This window comes from Sphaeramia orbicularis, chromosome 6 (genome assembly GCF_902148855.1).
Source record: "Sphaeramia orbicularis chromosome 6, fSphaOr1.1, whole genome shotgun sequence".
Lineage (NCBI taxonomy): Eukaryota > Metazoa > Chordata > Actinopteri > Kurtiformes > Apogonidae > Sphaeramia > Sphaeramia orbicularis.
In genome coordinates, this window is record NC_043962.1 from 48644254 (window position 1) to 48658295 (window position 14042).

A 14042-nucleotide genomic window follows, 5' to 3' on the forward strand; every position below is an offset into this window, starting at 1 on the left:
AGCGCCTTTCAAGAAACTCAAGGATGCTGTACACCAGTTGCTAAAACAATGGATAAAAATAAATGCTATAAGAAAAGGACGTGTGTGCAAGACAAGGTAATTGTAGTGCAAATTCTTATGGTGAGTAAGCAGTCTTGAACAGGTGGGTCTTGAGTCTGCATTTGAAGATAGGGAGAGAGTCACTTTATCAGATGGCTATTGGCAAAGTTCCTCAATACTAGTAACATGTACCTTAAGAACATCTGGACTCAATAAACATTTAGCATACTAAAATTTAGTATAATAGTCTTCTTAAGAATGTTAGATGCCATTTTTCATATTCAAAAAAGTACAGTGTAAAGATGACTAACCCAGGAAGAAAAAAAAATTAAATTGATGATAGAAATATTTTTTTTCAATAAATGCTACCAATACAACTAACAGACATTAGATTAAAACATTTCATGGTGAAAAGCATGAAGAGTTTAATATTCTAGGCACAGAGTTTTAAAAGGTCTATTATCCTCCCATTCACATTACGTTCATGAAGTAAGACTGGCTCCTCCCACTTCAGGGTTTCCTAGCAGCGGAGCTCCGAGCCCTCCTCTGATTGGTGCATATCCAAGAATCCGCCATATTCAAACTTCCGCCATAGCTTGTGTGTGTGCTGTTGTCATCGATCTGCTGCTCTCTTTGGAGACAACGGGTCGGTTTCCATTTGTCTGTTGTCTATCGATTATTCACTTTTCCACGTTCTTTTCTCAGCGCAGCTAATTTCAAAACGAAGCCTACCGCAAAATGGAAGAAAATGAAGATATTTGTGGAGTCGCGGTGGAAAATAAAAAGGCGAAGCTTCGCAGGGTGTCATCGCGGACCTCCACCTCCAGTGTCATCAGCGCCGCGGAGCCTTCTCCACAAACACTTCGGAGAAACAACTCCAAGAAGTACGTGCACTCCCACAAACATGACGTTACGTTATTGAGTAATGTATTCATCACCTCTCTTTGAAATGAGATATGACTTTTAACACGTATTTATGACATAATGTTACCTGTTAATTCAACTATGAAAAGAGGGCTCGTAACTGGCAAACGATGCCTTCAAGTGCGGCTCGTAAAATGATAATACGTCGACTTGGTAATATGTAACGGCGCCCCTTTTACGTCTGAGGTTTTCGTTTTTAATTCATAAAATCTTTCTTGATTCATCATTTAAAAAACCTTTAAGCAAGAAACAGTTTTAATAATAAGATAATTCTGTAGGATTAAATGTGATGCAGGAGACTAGCATATATTTTGTTTGTTTTACCTGTAAAGGATAGGAAAAAAAACCAGGAGTCTGTAAACTCCACCTGATTGCGTTCATCTGGTCTAATTGTCTAACACTGACCTTTTACTTATGCTACTGAGTTTGGAGTGTGACAAAAATAATACAGATATTATATGACCATACATGGATGTAAATTCTGGGCTTGTTATAATTTCTGTGTCTAGCTCTCCCAGTCTTAAAAATCACATCTAGGTGACATATAATGTATATTTAAAAAAAAAACAACAACTTACTACATTCAATGTCGCTATGCTTTTTATAGTGCTATTTTCAGTATTACAAGTACAGGGGTTGGACAAAATAATGGAAACACCTTAAAAAAATCAACAAAACATAATTTAATATGGTGTAGGTCCGCCTTTTGCGGCAATTACAGCCTCAATTCTCCGAGGTATTGATTCATACAACTTGTGAATTGTTTCCAAAGGAATTTTAAGCCATTCTTCAGTTAGAATACCCTCCAACTCTTTTAGAGACAATGGCAGTGGAAATCGACGTCTTACTTGAATCTCTAAAACTGACCATAAATGTTCAATAATGTTGAGGTCTGGGGACTGTGCTGGCCATACGAGATGCTCAACTTCATTAGAATGTTCCTCATGCCATTCTTTAACAATTCTAGCTGTATGGATTGGGGCATTATCATCTTGAGGTGAAGGTGTTTCCATTATTTTGTCCAACCCCTGTAGATGTTTTGTGTAGAAGTGAATTCAGCTGACCTTGGCCTTGACTATGCCTGGGGTAGTCAAACCCTGAAGAGAAGACAGTGTAACTCTCTGTGGCTTCATTGTTACACCAATATAAGTGACTTTTTCTCTCTAGCAGACATATATGGAACAGTTTCAGCTTGAGGAATGTATGCAAATGAAGTGTTGACGATTGTCTAATTGGATGAATCTGACTGAATATAGTATATAGTTATCTGTCGCTATAGAATGAGGCAGCTTTTCGGGATTTGTGAAATGAGGAACGAGAATAATGTTCAACATTTGAATCAATATTCAAATCCAGACAGGCAGAAGTGAGCCCATTTTCATCAGAAAAAGGTTTTTTTGTACACAATATATGTTGATGATTTTTGTCGACCTTTTAAAGTCTTATGTAAAATACCCAAGACACTGTGTGCACCATCTAAGCCAAAATGTTAATGTAAAATTATGTTTAGCAACTTTTGTTTAGAAGATTTTGAATGTCTTGCTTTTTCAAAATTGTGTCCTCTGATATGGTTAATAAGAATGTCTCAAAAGTAAGGGGATTATTTTTTGCCCAGGTTGTCTGCCTAACTCTTAAATGCTGGGACCCAGACATGACCGAAGCCCTCTTAAAACCAAGAGAAACCCTATACATTACTGTAAAACTTATCAAAATGACAACATAGATCTGTGTGATCAGTGTATAATGTAAAAAAAAACAAAAAACAATTTGGTATGAGCTTGCTGAGTTTATTTTGCAGATAAAACAAATAATTTTTTAAACTGATTTTTGCTAAATTAATTTACGTCACTTACAGGCACATGAAATTGGATGTAGGCCTCCATTTATTTCCAATTGTATGCACTGTAAGAAAAACTCTTTTCATTGTAGTTACCTGCTGCAAATGTATTTGCATAGTGACAACTTAAAGAGCGTCTTAACAGAATGTAATGGTGCACCTATCTGATATTAATATTAGGTATTGGTTTGGTAATGATGCAACAGCTGGATCAGGTATCAGTGACAGTAGTTCTGATATATCAATCAACCTGTTCAGTTCAGTTACCAAGTTAAAAAACAATGTTTGAAAGTCCAGTCTGATGATCCCCAGGCCCCTCCATCCTATGAGGATTATGTATTATTAATTAAACATTAGATCAGTACTTGAAATCGGCCAATACTGATACTGGGGAAAACTCATTGGTACATCCCTCCCTGCAGGTAATTTTATGGAAGGTAAAAATATTTTTGGCCTGTAATTCAGCTGCCAATCAAAAAGTTGATTTTGGACCCTGGTTTACATTAGTACATATTTGTCACATTTCTTGTAGACCTCCACTGCAGAGAGGAAGCTCCTTCACCTTCCTCACCCCAGGGACGCCGTGGGACTTCAGTCTGGTGAGTCACTATAGAAACCTCATTAAACTGCACTGATTAGTTTAACATTAGTTTGTTAGCAGTATAAAAAAAACAGCCATTGTGAGCCATACATCTACTACATCGCTTAATTTGGAAGTGTTTCTGAAAAGTATAGAAAAATAGCAAGTGTGTTTTGTCCTTGTGTTACAGAAGAGAAAGCGCAAAGAGAAGGATGATGACACAGTCAGCTTGTCCAGCTTCGACCTGAAGGTGAGAACCAGGGCAGGTCCTGTTACTGGGTACAGGTCATAATCCTCCATGTGACTCAGGTTCTCAGCACAGACAGACCTGTACGATCTTGTGTGTTATGAGCTCAGGATAATCCTGCCATGCCTCAGACTGGCACAGGGAGTGTCTTTTGCAAATAATGGTGAAATAAACGGAGCGTGCATTGATACTGTAACAGCTGTTAAATATAAATGGTTCGTTATTGCACAGCAGTACCATCATTTAATACACAATTGGTTTGAAATAGTAATGGAAAGACTGACAAGTACTCACAAAAAACAAACCTGATTCATAGGCTTTTATATATACTATATTTGAGTACATACAGTTGACAACTACATGCTTGATGATTTATACATTAATAGGTCGTATTTTATTAAATGTTTAGTAAGAAAAAAAAAAAGTGGTGCAAAAGAAATGAAACACGAGTCAGTACATTTTATTTGTTGATTATATAATTCCAAGTGTAGTTTCTTGAATGATCTGGGTATGAAATGGTCTCCTTTGGAATATGAAATTCTGGTTACAAAATTAAATCCAACATGAATTTTAAGCCAAATTAGGACATGTTAATGTGTTCAGAGTTGTTTGGTATATAGCTGCATATTCCTGTGAAGCCCTCTGCATGATAGTAAAAATTGGATGCTGGGTAATTTTTATAACTCAACTCAAGTAAGTCAGAAATTCTTGTTATTGGTCCACAGAACATCTCAAAACAAATGCCACCACCTTCTTCTGATTTATGACAGCTTGTTGAGTTTGTTGGAAGAAATCTTGATGTTATCTTTGATAGTAATTTAAGCTTTGAGCAACACATTTCTAATTTCATAGTCATGTTTTTATCACCTTAGAAATATTGCCAAGATAAGACCAATATTAGATTTTTGAGATACAGCAGTTATATGAGCTTTATCCTTTCACATCTTGATTATTGTAATTGTATTTTTACTTCTCTCATCTATAAATCTGTGAAACATCCACAAATGACACAGAACATTTCAACCAGGATGAAAGTGTTAGATCTTCAGACAGAGGTCTTCTGTATATCCTGGTGTCCAGTCTGAAAAGTAAAGGGAATATCCCGGGGAAACTAGGCTGCCTGACTCAGTGTCTAGTTTTAAGTCTTTTCTGAAAACTTACTTTTACTGGATGGAATATGCTGGGTTTATATGAGCTGCATGTTGGTTTTATGTGTAAATTTTATTCTCTTACCATCTGTGTTTTATTATTTTTGTATTTTATCAATTTCCTTTGTAATGCACTTTGCGCTTTGTGTTCTATAAATAAAGAGTAGTAGTAGTAGCAGCAGTAGTAACACTTTTCACTTTTTATTCTATAAAGATTTTTATTATTATTAGCAGTAACAGCAGTTGTGCTGCTCTTACTGCTTCGTGCTGGTAATTATTTTCTAATAAAAGCAACATTCAGACTACAAATAAATTAAAGTTAATAACAGTACATGAAAGAAACTGGAAACATCTCATCTCTTGAGCTGCAGACCTTTTAACAGGTATTGAACAAATAGCATTCATTTAGGTAATTAACTTTGCAGTTTATCTCACAAAAATCAAATCTAACCGAGGATAATTGTTGTCTTTTTTTAGGAACCTAATAACAAGCGTGTGCGACCACTGGCTAAAGTTTCTTCACTTGTCAACCTGATTTCACCTTCGAAGAACGGAGCAGTTCGCCGCTTTGGTCAGACCATCCAGGTATGTGCCATACAAATCATCCCCATCTGGTGATAATTCCAGCCTAGTGATATGCATCTAAAAGTTGTGTTAAATTGTGTTTTCTAGTCCATCTCATTACGTGGTGATTCCAAGTCACCGGGGATGTCCCTTAGAGCCAGTAGCAAGACAGCAGGTCCCACCCCAACCAAACGGAGAAACAGCACGCTGTGGTCCGAGACACTGGATGTTCACCAGAAGAGCACGTTCTCCACCAAAGAGATCAAGAGACAAGAGGTTCTAAAAACAGTCAGCTTCAAGAGTAAAAACAATAACGTGACATGTAATGGTTTCTCATGTTTAACATTTTTCTCTGCAGGCTATTTATGAGCTTTACAGAGGAGAGCAGGACCTCATTGAGGATCTCCAGCTTGCAAGAAAGGTGAGAAATATATACTTCAATATATCCTTCACAGAAATCAAATCATTTGTGCCTTTTTTTTATTGTAGTTCTTACATTTTTTTTTTTTTCATCTAGGCTTACCATGATCCAATGCTGAAGCTCTCAATCATGACAGAAGAGGAATTAGCTCACATTTTCGGGGATCTGGATGCATATATCCCCTTACATGAGGGTAACTTCTCACTGCTTAAGCTTTGTGTTCATTTAATTTAATTCTAACTATTTGTGTGTATTTTTCTCACACGCTTCTTGTGTGTTTCTTTTCCCTTGCAGACCTTTTAATGAAGCTGACACAAGGGACTGGACCTGATGGAACAGTGGCTCAGATAGGGCAGATAGTAACAGACTGGGTATGTTTGATACACATGCATGTTTCTTTTACACATGATCCTCAAACATATTGTTTATCATGACCAGGAAAAATACTATTTCATAATCAGTAAACTGGTTAATTATTACGTCATGTCATTACCATCCCTTACTTTGTCAGACAACGTCACAGTTTTTTAAATTAAAATTTTTTTTATCATGGTTTAGAAGTGGCTGTTTGCTAACATCTACTCTGTATAGGGTGTGAGGAAATTACTCTTGCATTTAGATGATGGACCATGAGAACTGAAAAATAGTAGGAAAGATGGTAAACTCAGCTGTGAATTCAACTGTGTTAAAATGTAGTATATGTTCAAGGGGAAACTAAATGAAGCCTTGACTGTTACCAGCTGTTGTGATGTGTTTAGATAAAATTTAAACTTTTGCAGAATAAAAATATAACGGAAAAGTACTGGTTTTCCATGAATTGGTTTGAAAAGTTTGACCTGATCCATCAGTATCAAGAGGTGGTGTTACTGGCTGCCTGACACGTGACTTTAACAAAGCAGAAGAAGTAGAGCAATATTATCTGAGAAGATAGCAGGGATCAATCAGCTTATGAGGCATGTGAGTAAATATCTGCTAATATTGGAGAGAGTGTTTCCATTTACCATTTATGCATTAACTATTTTTAAAACACAGTAAAAAACCACCTCAAGCAACCACCTCAACACCAGGGATGTGAGTGGAGGGTCAAGTCAAGGACCTTTAGAGCAATAACATTAGAATTGAAGAGCCTGGCAGAAATCCAGAACAATCACATGAGGATGGCTCAGTGGTTAGCACTGTCACGAAGCCAATATTTCTAATAATAAAGCCATCTGCCACCACTGGTACCACAGTCTGAACATACCATTAGTCTGTAAAATATCCAAACTGCAGTGACTAATCTGTCTCCATTGTAAGCAGTGTTCACTTATTTCCAGATCGTAAAACAGTCTATGTGTCTTCCCAGCTGCCTGGTCTGAATGCCTACAAAGACTATTGCAGCAACCAGCTTGCAGCCAAAGCCCTGCTCGACAAGAAGAAGCAGGACAAGCGAGTTCAGGACTTCCTGCAGCGCTGTCTGGAGTCTCCGTTCAGCAGGAAGCTGGATCTCTGGAGTTTCCTCGACATCCCACGTTCCCGCTTGGTGAAATACCCACTGCTCCTGCGAGAGATCCTCCGACACACTCCCTCTGATCACCCGGATGTTGCCAACCTGGAGAAAGCTGTATGATCACTACATTACACCTTTAACCATTAACTCTAATAATCTACATGCCTGCAGCTCCACATACTCATTCATTAGTCGTGCTCAGCATATGTCAGCTAAATAAATCACTCAAATCTCTCTTTAAATATCCAGATCAGTATAATCCAGGATATTCTGTCTAGCATCAATGTGAGGAAAGGGGAGTCTGAGTGCCAATACTACATAGATAAACTGGAGTATCTGGATGACAAGCAGCGGGACCCTCTCATAGACAACTGTAAGACCCTGCTGTGTCATGGGGAGCTGCGCAACAAGAGTGGCTTGGTGAGTATTACAATCACATTCCTTTTTCATACAGTGAAATGCATTTCATCAAAAGACAAGTCTAGCAATATTTGGAATATTTCCTAATGGCAGAAAATCCAGATGTGAAAATACTGGTTGCTTTGTATTGCTTGTGGCTCTTTATACTGCGCTGTAGACCTTCATTTTTGTCCAGGCACTTCTTAGTGCTTGGTAATATTCATGCATGCTCAAGGTTGTGTTTGAGTTCGTGTTAGAAGGTACTGATTGCACTTTACAGCACTTTCTGGAATTTAAAGACAAGGGATATAAACGTGTTACATTACTTGTATTTACAAAATAAAAGATTTGTTACATGTACATTTAGTTTTTGTTTTTTTCAATCTGCTATCATTAGCTAACAGTAGTTAGCAAGTTAGTAATAGTTTATCAGATCAGTCGGAATGAAGGGACATTACAAAATAAGTTGAAGTTAATTTAATTAGCAACCCCAGTTTATTTCATTATTTAATCATTACTAATATGTATTAATTTTAGTTTGTAGTTTGTTTTATATCGTGTTCTTCATCTGTCAGTATTATGCCTATTTCACTTTTTGCACAAGTTCAAAGAGCCAATACTTTTCGTTGTACATGCTTCACACACTGTGGTAATAATGATAACTGAACTTATGTTGAAAATTAGTATCATTTATTGTGATAATAACAATTAACTGAACTTATATTGAAAATTTGTATCATTTATTAGAAATTCTTTGATGTAAAAAAATTATTACAGGAGGCAGTATTCTCATACATAGATAAAACACAAAAAAACAGGTTTTAAGTACATATCAGGTAAGGACAGTTTGAATACTTCTTCCTCTTCTTTTGTTGTATTTCTGGAGGAAAAGGCAAAATAACTTTTCACGTCATAAAAGTTATGTTGATTGAATATTTTGAGCAAGTAAACTTACATCAGTGTCCATGTAAACACTGCATTTACAATTTCTGATCAGAATGATTTCTATTGGATTGAAGAAATATTACCTATGTAGCTCAGAACCAAACATTAGCATCCCCTAGGGAAGTATCACTCAGGTCCTTGACATAAAAATCAGTGTATAGTCTGTTATCAAGGAAGCAGACAACTAGATGGTCTGGAAAGTGCTTCTTTAAGGTAGTTTCAATATGATATGTACATTTCTTCACATACGATGCACTTTAAATAAGATAGATTCCAATGAACTGTGGACAGAATAAAGTGGGATTCCAGTGATATACTGGTTTCATCATGTGTCATGTTATTAACACAAACACTTTACATTGTCTTGTCAGACTTGAGCCACACGTATCAGAGAAAATGCCACATATAAATGAGGCTGACCAATATTCATTGATCCAATCAATATCTATCATACACTAGGATACAATATCATGAAAATGTGTCGGCCATGGAAATTTTATACTTGTGCAACCCTGCTGCTAATGCAATAACTTTAATGTTATTTGTTGACAGTGGTTGAATACCAACATTCTCATCATTTACCAAACAACTTGTCTAAAAAGATGCATGTTACTTGACAGAGGCTGCATGTGTTCCTGTTCTCTGAGCTGCTGGTTTTGACCCGACCCGTGACACGTAACGAGAGGAGCTGCTTCCAGGTGTATCGTCAGCCCATCCCAGTGCGGGACCTGGCTCTGGAGGACCTGCAGGATGGAGAGATCCGCATGGGGGGCTCCTTCAGAGGGGCTTTCACCAATGGAGAAAAAGGTTATTATTTGACTGAGTGGCAGCAGATTCATTTTTTCATCAATACAACTTTTGGATATATTTACTGGAGATTAATCGGAATGTGAATATTTCATTCTATTTTAAATATATTTGATGTTTGTCACAGTGGGTTCCAGGAATTAGTGAGGGTAATTTTAATGACAATGTATCTGGCTTATTTTAAACAACCTAATAAAGGTGGAACACTAACAGTCAGCATTTATAGCAAATTATTTTACAGACTTGGCTGTGGATCGTAAAGGCCCAGATGTCGGACTGTTAGAGACAAGCTACAGCTTAGGCCTTACTTAACATCTTCACATATGCAATTTGATTACCGCCATTATGTACATAAAATTAGGTTAACCTACATTTGCTTTTAACCAGAATGTATGGTACCAATAAGTGTTTCTGATGTATAGTAAGTCAAAAGTTAAATTACAAACTCATGGCTGATTTGGGGGCTCTGTTGGAGCTGCAGAAAGCAGGCAGTTATTTGTGATTTTAAATTATTTGTAGAAGATGTAGAAACACCTGTAGTGTTTAATTTTCTGTTCATTTTGTTCAATTTGTTTATTCATTAAATCAACATAAAGAAAATGAGCTAAATCGACTTTTTACTTAATAAGATAAATTTTTAAAAAAGTAAAACAGTAATTTGTAGTTATCAACACTTTCTTTAGGGTCAGAACACCAAATGGCAGAATTTTTACAACTATTGTGATAAAAGGTTTGTTCATCATCAAGCTACACGAGTAAAATTAAGTTAAACCAAACACCTTAAAGGAAAAAAACACATTGTCATAATTTTTATTTTATGGGCTGGACTGACTATTTTTATTTGTGTTGCAGCTAAGAATGTTTTCCGTGTGAGCTCTTCGGATCCAACTCACGGCCATTCCCACACCCTCCATGTCAATGACGTCTACCACAAACAGCAGTGGCTCAACTGTCTCCGCACTGCCATTACCCAGCTACAGGGGGCACCACCTACAGCTCAGGGACAGGCCCTTAGAACCAAGCGCCGCTCCTCCACTCTCTCAGCCCCTGTTTATGACCAAGGGACAAATGAAAACTGCCCACCCATGTCAGGCCCAAAACTCAGGCCTCAGACGCTGTCCAAAACCAGATTGGACCAGAAGTTACATGGCTCCCTTCAGAGGAAGGAGACTGGAGTGTAGACATTTACCCTGAACAAAGGGTATAAGCACAGACATGTGCCTGGTTGGGTCACGTGTCTGTGCTCTGTCAGGGTTTCTCATGCAACCACTGTTTAGTCCTTTTGCTTCATCTGTAGCTGCACTGAAAAAAGCCTCCCCGATCATTTCCGTCCAAATGTTTTGTCCAGTCTTTTTCAAATGGTGTCATTAGTTTACAAAAAGACAATGTTGTGACTTCAGTGTATGTTTACACCACATAAATGTCTGTGGAGTTAGGGTTTTATGTGTCTGCTACCTAAGTTAAACATTTTTCTACCATTTATAGCTCTTGAGATTCTGTTTTGCTGCCCTGTAATCAATGTCAGTGTCAGTGCATGTATTTTAATGTGACTATGTGCTGTTAAGTGCTATCTATGGGATCAAGAAAAAAGGAAGCAACTGAGGAGTATAAAAAATATTTCCGTCAGATTCTGGTTAAGATAAAGAGCAAAACATGAGCAAGAAGACTGACAATTCAAAAGAATCTACGTAGATGTGTTCAGAATGATTTGATCAGAAAAATAAAATCATTAGTTTGTGTTGGAGTTGTGTCCCGAGTATGATTTACTTTGAGATTGTAAACCAAGGTGGTATCAGTTGTACTTTGGCCCTTCAGTCACTTCCTTTTATTGTTGACAGATCTGCGTGGCCTGTTGCGACATATGTAGGGGAAATGGAAGCTGAGGGAAATGACGTCTACAAATGTCTTTTGAGGGGAAGTCAAAATCAGTTAAGCACAATTTTCAGTTAAAATACAAGTTAAAGGTTGTAAATTCTTCAAAATGGATCCAATATAGGTTGTCTTGAACTAGTACTAGTGAACTACTTTAGGCTGATGGAAATTCTTTTGCTTCCTTTTTTTTTTTTTTTTTCAACTCTTCAAATCATTTATCACCTTTTGTTAACAACTTGGTGAAAGCTGTTTGGTGCAGCCTTGAGCCACTCCATGACCATGAGTGAAAGGTTACAAAATAATTGTCATCAATCATGCTTCCTTCATGTGCCTACAAGAACTGACATACACAAATAATACATTTGTAAAGATTTTCCTACATTCTTTTGCTTTGTTTCAGTTTCTACAAAAACAAACTATCCACCTTTGCTGTAAAGTAAGAAAAAAAAAAAAGCTGTTAAACTTTGACAAAGATGAAGTGAATCTGTCATGACAAAGGTTTGATGGCTATCATGTGGAACAGCTTAGAGGAAATGAAACCATTTGACCAGAATGTAACCAGGCTGCACAGGTGTCTGCTCTAATCTACCACAAGTACATCCCTTCGTTGAATTCTGTTGAATACAACGTTTTAACCTAAAACTGACAGATCATTAGGGTGATGTGTTATCACATTAGAAGTCAAATCATTGTATCTTTAAATTTAAAGGTTGGTTTTTGGCCATTAATGAAGGTTGAAGAACCAAAGATAGAGAAAGAAATCACATAATCAATGTAAATATAGCCACTTTTACACAGAATTGACCAATTTACGCAGCAAAGCCAAAGGAGTAAAAGAGGTGAGACAGGCTGGACTTTTACACAGCGGACCTGCGTTCTGGAATCAAAGGGGCGGTGACGCAGTGCAGTGTATAGTGTGCATATGGCATGGACACTGGCATGGATTCTGCAGCAGCCACTCCGGGTGCCGGTCTCGTGACTTCATGCCATGGGTGAAAATGGCATGTAGCCTCAGCACCAGTGGTACATAGCCACGGCATCCCTGGCACACCCAGGGCAGCTGCTGCAGAATCCATGCCAGTGCCTACATATGCTCCCGCTGTCTCTCAGGCATGGGGGTCGCCGTCATCAAAATGTCACAGCTTGGTTGCGGAACAAGAGGTGGTCCTTTTACATAGCATTCCAGAATCATGATTCCACCTTTATCACAACCCTGGTACTACCTCCAGAGGCATTACAACCCACAATAAAGGTGGGACCAAATGATCCTACCATTTTGTTTACAAAGACATTGTTCTGGAATAAAGGCAAAATATTGCCAACCATTACCACACAGACAAGGGCCCTCAGTCATGAGGGATGCCACCTGCAACATCTCCACATAGCCAGCCACCATTTGACACCCCTGCACAACCTGAAGCTCCATTGTTCCACTGAAAGAAAAAGCACACCAGATCATGATGGTGCCTCCACTGTGCCACGTAGAAAACATCTCAAGTGCGATCTCCTTGTCATGCCAGTAACATTGGAAGCCGTCAGGACCGTTAAGGTTAAATTTTTTCTCATCAGAGAATAAAACTTTCTTCCACTTTTCTATGTCTCATGTTTGGTGCTCTCATCCAAAGTCCAAATGGGCAATTCTGTGGCGTTGAAGAAGATAAGGCCTTTGAAGATGTTTTCTGTTCTTAAAGCCCTTCTCTCTCGCAGATGCCATCTGATGCTCAGCGCCGGTGAAATTTTTTGTATCTACCACTTGACTTTTTTGTTCCACAACCCTCAGGATCTTTTAAGAAGTTCAAAATGACTGTCTTACTGTGTCCAAACCCAGCAGCAATGGTGCATTGCGAGACCTTGCTTATGCAGCTCAGCAATCTGACCACATTGAAAGAGAGAAAGCTTTTTTGCCTTTGCCATCAGGAGGTCATGACAGTGTGAATACCTGATAGAAAATGACATTGAATCAACATTTTTTCACAGGTTTTGGCTTTTAAAAGGCTGTGGTCTTAAACTTTTGATTGGCTGATAAACAGCCCATTTCAGTTTAACTGTTGTTTTCAATAAATTGCTTACTCAATTTTTTTTTGTCTCACTTCTATTTCTTGTTTTTGCATTTTGAAACTCTACTTTGAACCTTCTTAAGATCCAATTGTGCAAAATGAAAATTCTTGCAATTTTTCAATTGGTCTATCGACCAACCTATGGACCCCCAGTTTTTTTGATTTCTCAGTCAGTGGTTCCCAAAGGTCTTCAACTCAAATCCCAAAAGAGAAATTTGTCATCTTCTCTGGACCTGAACTTCCAAATGTAGGTCACAAAATTCCATAGGTCTCCATTTTTGTTGACTTGCATTCTGTCAAAGTGTCTCTGAAAGTCTCTTTTTATGCCATTTTTTGCCTCCTACTGACTTTTCCACATATCATCCTGTCTTCTTCCAAACTTTTACCACCGAGGCCTCTCTTCATTTCACATGACTTTGTTGAGGTTAACGTTTATTAACTTCTACATTCTTCTGCTTTAATCTTGAAAATTAAACCATGTATTGTATTATTGCTATATGTTTTACTGTCAGATCCTAACAGTAAAAGCAGCCCATTTTGGATCCTGGGTCCTAAGTTCGGGAAACACAGCTAAATGAAAACACCAGAAAATGTCTCAATAGTAGGCTATTTATTTACACACATTTTATAGAGGTAGAACCATCAGTCATATTTACAAATTTACATTCAAAATAAATGGTAACAGAATATATACACTTACATACACTATATTG

The 14042-nt window shown here is 37.7% G+C and overlaps 1 protein-coding gene and 1 long non-coding RNA gene across 2 annotated transcripts; one reads left to right on the plus strand and one right to left on the minus strand.

Moving 5' to 3' along the window:
- Positions 1 to 615: 615 nt before the first annotated feature.
- On the plus strand, positions 616 to 11440 carry LOC115421247 (neuroepithelial cell-transforming gene 1 protein-like). Its single transcript, XM_030137037.1, has 12 exons — positions 616 to 923; positions 3333 to 3399; positions 3571 to 3630; positions 5253 to 5360; positions 5448 to 5615; positions 5698 to 5760; positions 5857 to 5953; positions 6055 to 6131; positions 7106 to 7363; positions 7499 to 7669; positions 9214 to 9400; positions 10253 to 11440. Exons 1-12 carry the CDS (start codon positions 778 to 780, stop codon positions 10579 to 10581), a joined length of 1731 nt encoding a protein of 576 aa, XP_029992897.1. The 5' UTR covers positions 616 to 777; the 3' UTR covers positions 10582 to 11440.
- A 1157-nt stretch (positions 11441 to 12597) lies between these two features.
- Positions 12598 to 12862, minus strand: LOC115421263 (uncharacterized). The gene is made up of 3 exons (XR_003935656.1): positions 12724 to 12862; positions 12676 to 12686; positions 12598 to 12617 (listed from the first exon to the last, which is right to left on the minus strand). It is a non-coding gene; the product is annotated as an uncharacterized LOC115421263 (long non-coding RNA).
- Positions 12863 to 14042: the final 1180 nt, after the last annotated feature.